Source organism: Loxodonta africana, chromosome 20, assembly GCF_030014295.1.
Source record: "Loxodonta africana isolate mLoxAfr1 chromosome 20, mLoxAfr1.hap2, whole genome shotgun sequence".
Taxonomy (NCBI): domain Eukaryota; kingdom Metazoa; phylum Chordata; class Mammalia; order Proboscidea; family Elephantidae; genus Loxodonta; species Loxodonta africana.
In genome coordinates this window covers 72,217,569-72,226,425 of record NC_087361.1, presented here as the reverse complement: position 1 = coordinate 72,226,425, position 8,857 = coordinate 72,217,569, and the positions used below count along the sequence as shown (strand labels likewise).

General features: G+C 48.8%; 1 protein-coding gene across 1 annotated transcript; it reads right to left on the bottom strand.

Annotated features, from left to right (window-relative positions):
* Positions 1-293: 293 nt before the first annotated feature.
* Positions 294-8,142, bottom strand: LOC100653743 (NADH-cytochrome b5 reductase 1). The gene is made up of 9 exons (XM_003410235.4): positions 8,064-8,142; positions 7,604-7,753; positions 7,376-7,448; positions 6,754-6,860; positions 6,383-6,512; positions 5,603-5,686; positions 4,614-4,699; positions 3,667-3,766; positions 294-3,239 (listed from the first exon to the last, which is right to left on the bottom strand). Exons 1-9 carry the CDS (start codon positions 8,076-8,078, stop codon positions 3,067-3,069), a joined length of 918 nt encoding a protein of 305 aa, XP_003410283.1. The 5' UTR covers positions 8,079-8,142; the 3' UTR covers positions 294-3,066.
* Positions 8,143-8,857: the final 715 nt, after the last annotated feature.

Sequence of the window (8,857 nt, the reverse complement as noted above, 5' to 3'; positions counted from 1 at the left end):
CTAGATGGGAGAGGAGGTTATTCATTACCTACAATAGGTGTCTTATGGGCAAAAAAAAAAAAAACAACCCATTGCCCAGTTGACTAATAATGGCCCTATATGGCAGAGTAGAAATACCCATGAGGTTTCCAAGGTTGTACATCTTTGTGGAAGCTGGCTGCCACATCCTTCTCCTTCGGAGTGGCTGGTGCATTCCAATTGTCAACGCTTTGGTTAGTGGCCAAGCCCTTTAACTACTGCACCACCAGGGCTCCTTGCCTGAGGGCAAAAAAAAAAAAAAAAGAATCCCATTGCCATCAAGTCATTTCCTACTCATAGCGACCCTATAGAACAGGGTAGAACTGCCCCACAGAGTTTCCAAGGAGCATCTGGTGGATTCGAACTGCCAACCTTTGGGTTAGCAGCTGGAGCACTTAACCAGGACACCACTGGGGTTTCCAGAGTTTCCAAGGAGTGCCTGGTGGATTTGAGCTACCAACCTCTTGGTTAGCAGCTGTAGCACTTAACCACTAAGCCACCAGGGTTTCCTGCCTGAGGGCAGTAGGGCTTAATTGTCTCCGTGCTGGTTAAAAGCATGGGCTCTAGAGTCACATAGACCCAGGTTTGTGCCCCTGGCCAGCCTCTGATCTTTTCAAGACATTACTGAACCCCTCTCCAAAGGCTAATTACTTCATCTGAGAAACGGGACTAAAATAGTGCTATTTCATAGGGCCTTTGTCAGGACTAAATGAGATAATTCATGCAGTTTCTTAGTACTGTGCCCAGCAAATTGTAAATGCGTCATAAACATTAGCCATTGTTTTGCCAGGATTCAGAAAACCCTCAAAAACTTCCCATTGTCCACAGAATTCAGTTTAAGCTTCTTCTGCATGGCATGACAACCTACTACACTCAGGCTTCATCTTTCTCCACCTTCCCTCCTGCATCTTGGGCCTCAATGAACTTTTCCTAGTCTTCCAAATATAAACTCTTTCCTTCTTCCAGGCTTTTGCACATGTTGATCTTCTGTTGGCCTGCCCTTGCCCCCATTCTGCCTGAAGATCTAAAATGCTTAGTTCTAGGTTTGGCTTTGGACTCAAGACAATCCTAAGTTCACATTTAGGCTCTCTAAGCCACTGATCAACTGTATGACCTTTGACAAATCCTTAAATTTAAGACTAAGGATTATCAAGAAGATTAAATTATGTGGTGTAGATTGGGTAGCACAGTACTTGGTTACTCAAAACTATTAATTCTCTTTCTCTTCCTTCCTCTCAGGAATCCTTTGGAACTCCCTCCTGAGGCCCCATCTGCACCCTGTTTGTATCTGTTACAGCATTAATCATGCTGTGTTGTAGTTATTTACTGGTCTATCTTACTTAGACTGTGAGTTATTTGGGGGACCCAAGACCAACCTTGGTCACAATTGTATTCTCAGGGGCTAGAACAGTGCTTAGCACATGACAGGTCTTCAATAAATGTTTGTATGTCAAGTGGATGAGGCAGAGACCCTGTAAGACAAGGAATGGTGAGCTTCCATGTGGAAAATTATCTTTGCTGGGCTGCTCCACTATCTGAGACAACAATCCTAAGCAAGATTTTCCTTTTGGGAGGTGATGTGGCTGAGACTGTGTCTTACAGAACACAGTGCCATACACATAATAGCTGATCAATGATGGATCACCACTTGAAGGGTTTACTGAAGACTCTAGCCTATGGTTGGACCTCCCTGGGCTCCTACGAAGGGGTGAATTCTGACAGTTCCCGAAGCCTTTCTCTCAGGGACTCCAGAGAGAGTAATACACAGCTCCATGCAGAAAAACAATGTCAACCTTCCTCCTGAGCCTGATGCATTGCTTTGTCCCAATGAATCTAACAAAGAAGAATCTGAAGGGGCTACCCTAGTCCTACGTCAGGAGAAGAGTGGGTTATGCTGTCACAGAAGAGCAGAAGGACACTGCTCAGGACAGATGGGCCTCTGGGAAGGCAACTCTGTCAAGACACCAAGTCTGGCTGGGGCTGGTGAAGTCAGGTTGCTTTTTAAAGAAGGCTTCTCTTCCAAACAAAAAGACAATACTTTGATTTGTTTGCCAGGTATCCTGAGGGATAATAAATATGGTGAAGGAAGGGCCAAGAGAAGGAAGAAGGGAAGAGCGGCTAAACCCAAGGACCACTGTGAGGGGTACCACTTCTTTTCATGTATGTTCTCCTCCCCCACCTCCAAAGTCTCCAGGGGAAGTTAAGCTTCTGGCTCTGCTGAGACAGCTGCTGAGATGATCACTGAGTTTGGTGGCAGCTCACATTTCAGCACAGGGAACAACTGGTCAAAGGTTCTTTGGAAGACCCGGGGGAAATTCTGTACTGGGAAACCCTTCCTCCCAAGATTCTCAGGCACAAAAGGCCTTGGAAACAAGGACCCCAGATGCGACAACCCTTTAGGTATCACACGGGGACCTCAGCCCCATTTATTTGCATAGCCAGAGGCTCCTGCCACAAACAGCAGTCTTAGACTTTGGGTGGCCACTTTCTTGTAGCCTGGGCAAGGGCAGAGAGAGAGAAACATACAAACACATATCTCAGCCTCCTTTTTCTGAGGACTGGAGATCTGAAGAAATCATTTCCTCTTTTCCCGCAATTTCACTACCTCTGTAGTTTGCTCAACTTGCACTTGCATGTGAAGAACCTGTCCATTGGTTAAGTACTGAATATTAAGTACAAGTCATTGCACAGACTATACCTTTCATCATAGACACAGAAAGTGAGACCGTGATGCTATTAAAGAACTAGGCAGTCTTGGAACAAATATACATGCTCCCTTCTTTCTGACTCCATGGAAGAGATTGCTCCATGAGCCTGACCTGGGCCTTTTATCACAGGGAGATTTGGGAGGCCTTCCAGGGAATGACTCCACTTTTGTCCTCTTCCATGGGCTGCAGGGATGTGGTTCCTGCAGGTAGCATACACATTTCAGCTCCAGAGAAAGACACAAAAGGCTGATACTATCAGAAAAGGAACCCAGGGCTTATAGCATTTGAGTACCAACTGGGGACAATTGCAGGGAACGGGGCCAAGGAAGCTGGGGGATGCTCAGTAAGTGAATCGCATCTTTTGCGAGTAGCCCAGTTTGTCCAAGTTGGGATGGCAGGCCAGTTGCACCATCGGGGGTGGCCCACAGAGCAGCATCAGCACATCATCTCCTGGGGCAGGCAGGTGCTCCTGGATCATGGTGGCAGTCACAAAGCCCTTGCTGTAGGCCCAATCTAAAATGTAGGGGAGAGGAGAGAGCTGGCACTACAAACCTATGTGGCAAGGGGGCAGGATACCACAAGGATGAGCCATTGGGGGGGTCCAAAAAGACTCCCGAGGAGGTATTAAGTTGTAGCAGCAGCTGGATGAGTATCCTCTGACTGCCTCAGCGTAGAAGGGATATACCCAGCCTGCCTCAGCAGAGGAGGGGTATACTCAGCCTGCTCAGGCCGAGCCTCAAGCTGCACCTGCCACCCACTGAGTAAACTGGACAGGAACTGGAAGGAAAGGGCCCAGGAGATTATTGTGTCTGTGCACTCACACTTGAGAGTTTGGTAGTGTCAGCAAGGACTGGTTTCACTGAAAGTAGAACTCAAAGAAGGGCAAGGCCTGGATTTTGATGATGAGGGAGATTGGAACACCCAGAAATGGGGAGGGTACCTTCTGGGGGCTGATCCAGAGTGAACCAGAGCTTAAAGCGATTGGGATATCGGGCCTGTAGTTCCTCCAAGTCCTCCCGCAAGATTATGTCCTTTTCAGTCTGAAATGAAAAGGGGAAGCAAAGTCTTTGGGAACCTTCTCAGGCCCACATTAAAAAAAAAATCTTTTCTTTAACAACTTTGCAACCAGGAGAGAACAAGAATGCCAGAGAAATAGTAAAGTTCCAGGGAATAAGAAAGACCAGAAAGCACTTTTAGGAAGTTAGGATGAGGAGGAGGAGAGGGGAACAAACATTATCTACACAGTGTGAAGGAATAAAGATGGAAGGAGCCCTGGTGGCACAATGGTTAAGTGCTCAGCTGCTAAGCAGAAAGTTGGCAGTTTGAGCCTACCAGCCACTCTGCAAGAGACAAGACCTAGCGATCTGCTCCTGTCAAGATTGTTGTTGTTGTTGCTGTTAGGCGGCATTTAGTCAGTTCCAATTCATAGTGACCTTACGTATGACAGAATGAAATGTTGCCTGGTCCTGCACCATCCTCACAATCGTTGCTATGTTTGAGACCATTGTTCAAGCCACTGTATTAATCCATCTCATTGAGGGTCTTCCTAGGGACCCTGGGAAACCCTATATGGCAGTTCTACTCTGTCACATGGGGCTGCTATGAGTTGGAATCAACTCAATGGCACACAACAATAACAACAATTTAACCAAGGAGACCCAGGTTTCTATGCTCAGGGCTAGATTCCTTAAATGTTTTCTTCTTTCCTTGGGGGCTGAGGAAGAAATTTGGCCCAATGCTCTGCCCTCTTTCCTCCTTCTACCTTATACAGGGGACCTTGGGCAGAGGATAGAACAGGCACTGGACCAGGTCTGCCCACTGGTACCACACCTCAGCTCTACCCATACAGCAACTCTGAAGTCCCAGGACTGAGAAAAGCAAACCAACCTGGTTGGCGAAAAGCAGAAAACACTGGGTTGGATCTTCAGGGTCTTTCAGGATGGCTTGGATCAGTTGTAGCATCGGAGTGATCCCTGCATAAAGATACCCCTTAGTGAGATGTGGTGGCCACACTCTCCCCTGTCCCAGCTCTTTAGTTGACCAACTCTTTCATCTTAATTCTACACATTCACTACTCTGTTCCATTTTCCTTTAGTATCCTAATCCTCTAGCCTCCTTCTGGGTATCTAGTACCTACATTTCTGGAGAGGTTTGCCATTTATCCCAAACTCACTGAAAATCATATCTGGTAGGTGAATTCTGGACACTCTTAATATTCACATAAGTTCATTTTGTTGAAATCCTTCTAAGAACCAACTGAAGACACTTTCTCTTGGAGACTAGAACAGTCATAGATGACTACAGGCACCTCCTGATTCAATGATGGCCATTCTGGAACACTGGACTTGTAGTGGTTAAGTGCATATACTTTGGAATCAGGAAGACTCTGGTACTAGTCCTGTCTCTGTCCATTACCAATTAAATAACCCTGTGGAAACCTCTCAACCTCTCTGAACCTCCATTTTTCTCTTCTGTAAAATGGAAAAGCAAATACCTGCTCTGTAGATACATATGTAAAGTGACTAGCACAGTGTCTGATACACAGTAGTCCCCGATGTTAATTTTATTTCTTCCTGACCAGTCATTTCTAGGTGCTTCTGTCTACTCTCACTTAAAAAATTATTAAATTCATTCAATTTAAGATCTTGGGAGAGCCCCCCTGATTTATTTCTCTTGTTCCATCGGTTTAAAAAAATTTTTTTGTTTCTACCTGATTATGATTTTATTTTTCAGATACCAGGGAGCACTAGACGTTGCTGGGAATCCCCTGATTAACAGCTTGGCTATGATCACCAAACCTCCTGAAGGTCACTTGGAAGTTTTCATGGTAACAATCAACAGTGGTGGGAGAGAATGGCCCCTTGAGTGACAAACACCTGTCCCGCCAGCAATCATTCCCAGTTTGTTTGCCACTCGGAGTTCTGGTGGAGATTTCTTGTTGGGTTGAATGTTAAAATTCCCTGAGGAGCCAAGGGAAGAGAAGGGAAGAAGAACAAAGTCAATACAGGGACCTAAAGAAACAAATACAGACTTGAAACTATGTCCAAAGCCAGGTTAGCCACTGCTATGAAATCTGATTCTGGAATCTGGGTGGAGGTTTGAGTTGAGCCAGCCCTGACAAATAATATACTTGAGGGACAATGCGGCCAGAGCTATGGCCCATATTGCCAACTACCAGTCAGCTCAGAACCACGTGGTGAGTCATCAGCTGCTTCTGTCAGAGTGTCACTCCCTGGTGAAGGTGACAGGCATAGTGCCAGGTGTGAATCTATTTTCCCAAGTGGCATAGAGAAGCTCCAGAGGCATGCTGATGCACCCAGCTGCTCCCGTGGGAGGGGCTGAAAGCTATCTCTGGCTTGCTCCACAGCTCAGCCTGAGGTACGAATCTTTGGGGGGTAGGGAGGGAGGCATTATGTTTCCTTTAGTAATCTCCACAGCTGTCATAGCTGGTGAATTCAAGTGGACACGGAACTTCTCCCTGTGACAAACGGGGCTCAGTAACGTGCCTCTCTGTAAGTACCAGTGCTATGGTCAGAAAGAAAGACAGCTATGGCCCTTTCATGCACACACACAAGTACACACAGTCACACTGTGCCAAGAGGACTATAGGAACTGGAGAAATGGGAGATGGGCTCAATGAGAAGAGAGGGCATTACCTTTTCCAATGTAAGTGAGCAACCCACTTGGCCCCCGAAACTCCACCATGTCCCCAATCTTCAGGCTATCCAGGTACTGAGACATCTTCCCTCCCTCAGGAAATTTGGGGTGTACACCCCTCAGGTAGACCTGATAAGACAGAGTGGAAAATATCTTCTTTGGAATGTCACTGGTTTCTGAATCTTGTTAACGGAAACTCCCGAGGCTGGAGCAGGGACCACACACATGCTATCTTTTCCCAGTCCACATCCTTTGCTCATATTCACAAAGGACCTGCCATCTCTTGCTATCAAACAAATCTTGGAAGTTTCTACAAATTCTACAAAGAGTAGGAGTAAGGAGCTCCTGGAGTTCCTTTGTACCCCCTTACCTTGATGACAAGATCCACGTAGCCTTGGTCGTCATTGCTGGTGACAGGAGTGTATGGCCTGATGACCAGGCTGCCATCGATTCGGGCAGAGAGGTAGACATGTGTGCCTGGGGACCATACAGGGAGCAACATAAGGGTGGCTTGTGGAAGTGCCGCATCTTTTTTACCTTTCAATACCCTCAGGAAGGTTTTAGAAAATAAGAATGTCTTGCTTTCTGCTTTAGTCCCAATGAACTACCAGGCAGGGAGGATTCATTCCTTTGAGCCCTAGGTGGATTCCTCACAAGCTTTTCCTTGGAGAAACTTATCAATTACTGCCAGGACCTTAGCAGCAGCCGGTGAGTTGAGGGTCTGGGCAATGGGAAAAAAATCAGTGCTTGCTTAAACAAATCATGCAGGAAGGATGGAAGACTGCTGAGTGTTAAAGATGGCCGGGGGCACAGATACCACACCCTAGAGGGGCCCAGGGGCACTTCACAGCCCAGGGGATAGACAGCCAGGTAGGGAAAGGGGAATGGGGTATGGAGGAAATAGAGGGAAGAAGCCTGTTTTAGGAAACCCCAGAAGGGGAATCACCCTCTCGGGATCCCAGGGAAAGGAGCCCACTCCATACTGTCCTTACCCACAGGCAGCCCCAGAATGTGGTGGGTGGTGGGAAGGGCAAAGCGGAACCTCTTGGTGTTGTGGCTCACGGTCTGGAGGAGGGATGACACATGTTTCACCAAGGGGGTCGGGTGCTCCCAAGTCCCTCGGGCATCCCAGCCACCTCAGATGCTGTCCTGGGTGCTGTCTGCTTCACATCAGAACTCTGGTTCCCTTCCCTCCCCTGGCCTTTTCTTCCACGACTTACCGTTTTGTCTAGCAGTCGCAGCAGGTACTTCTCATTGGGATCCAGGAGAGTAACCTGCGGCCGGCGGGACCTCCGAAACAGGTAGGAGCCCAGAGCCAGGCCGAAGAAAGTCAGCAGCCCCACCCCCAGGGAGGCCAGCAGGACTGGGCTCTGTGGGAAGAGGAGGCAGCGTGACCGCCACGCTGGGGAAGAGCCCAGGGCGTGGGCGATGACCGTCCCGTACGACCAGCCGGCCGGGGGTTAGCGATCTGGAGCTCCGGGGCGGGGACATGTCGGGACCAGAGGGGTAACCTGGGCAGGGTCCCCACCCAGGATGCGCAGTACCCGGACCCGGGCATCCAGGGCGTGTCCAGAGCCCTGGGGGGTGGGGTCAGCAGTGAGAGCCCCTGGCCCGGAGGTGAATGCCCAGAACCAGATGGGGCGAGGTCTCCTGGTGCACGATACTGAGTCAGGGTCTCACCGTCTGGATCCCCATGACCGACCGCCGTGTCCTCCACCTCCCCGCAGGCGGACAGATCCCACAATGCGCCGCGGAGCTGGGCAGGCTGCGGGGACGGCTGGCGGGGCCGGGCAGGAGGCGGGGTCGGAGGGCGGGGTCACTCTGTGCCCCGCCCCTTCTCCCCTCGAATCGGTTCCCCGTGTGCGCAAAAGACCATTTAAGACCACAGCTCCGGCTCCTCCTCCACTACCTTCTGGCCCAACCGCTTCGATCCGCTTATCCTTGAGCTGGATGGGAGAATTCTGCAAAATGGAGAAGCACCCCAAGTTGGAGGATTGGAAATGGCTGAGTCTGCGAATGCCGAACTAAGAGGTGTGTGACGCCGAGCCAGAAACAGGTTCAAACCAGAGCTGAAGGGGCTGGAATTAATCATTGTGGGGTCACCTTAGTTTTTCAGTGGGCCAAAATGCAACTAGAGAAGTGAACTGCCTGGTACAGTCTCTTTTGTAGGAATGAATAGTGGAGTGGCAACTTCATTTCATGGTCCCTTTTGACAAAATGGAAACCCTGGTGGCGCAGTGGTTAAGACGTCTGCTAACCAGAATGTCGGGAGTTCGAATCTACCAGGCGCTGGTTGGAAACTATGGGGCAGTTCTACCCTGTCCTATAGGGTTGCTATGGGTCAGAATCGACTGGAAGGCCGCGGGTTTGGTTTTTTTTTTTTTTTTTGCTTTTGGTTTGACAAAATAAGGAGTCCTGATTGCTCAGTGGTTAAGCGCGGGCTGCTAACTGAAAGGTTGGCAGTTTGAACTCAC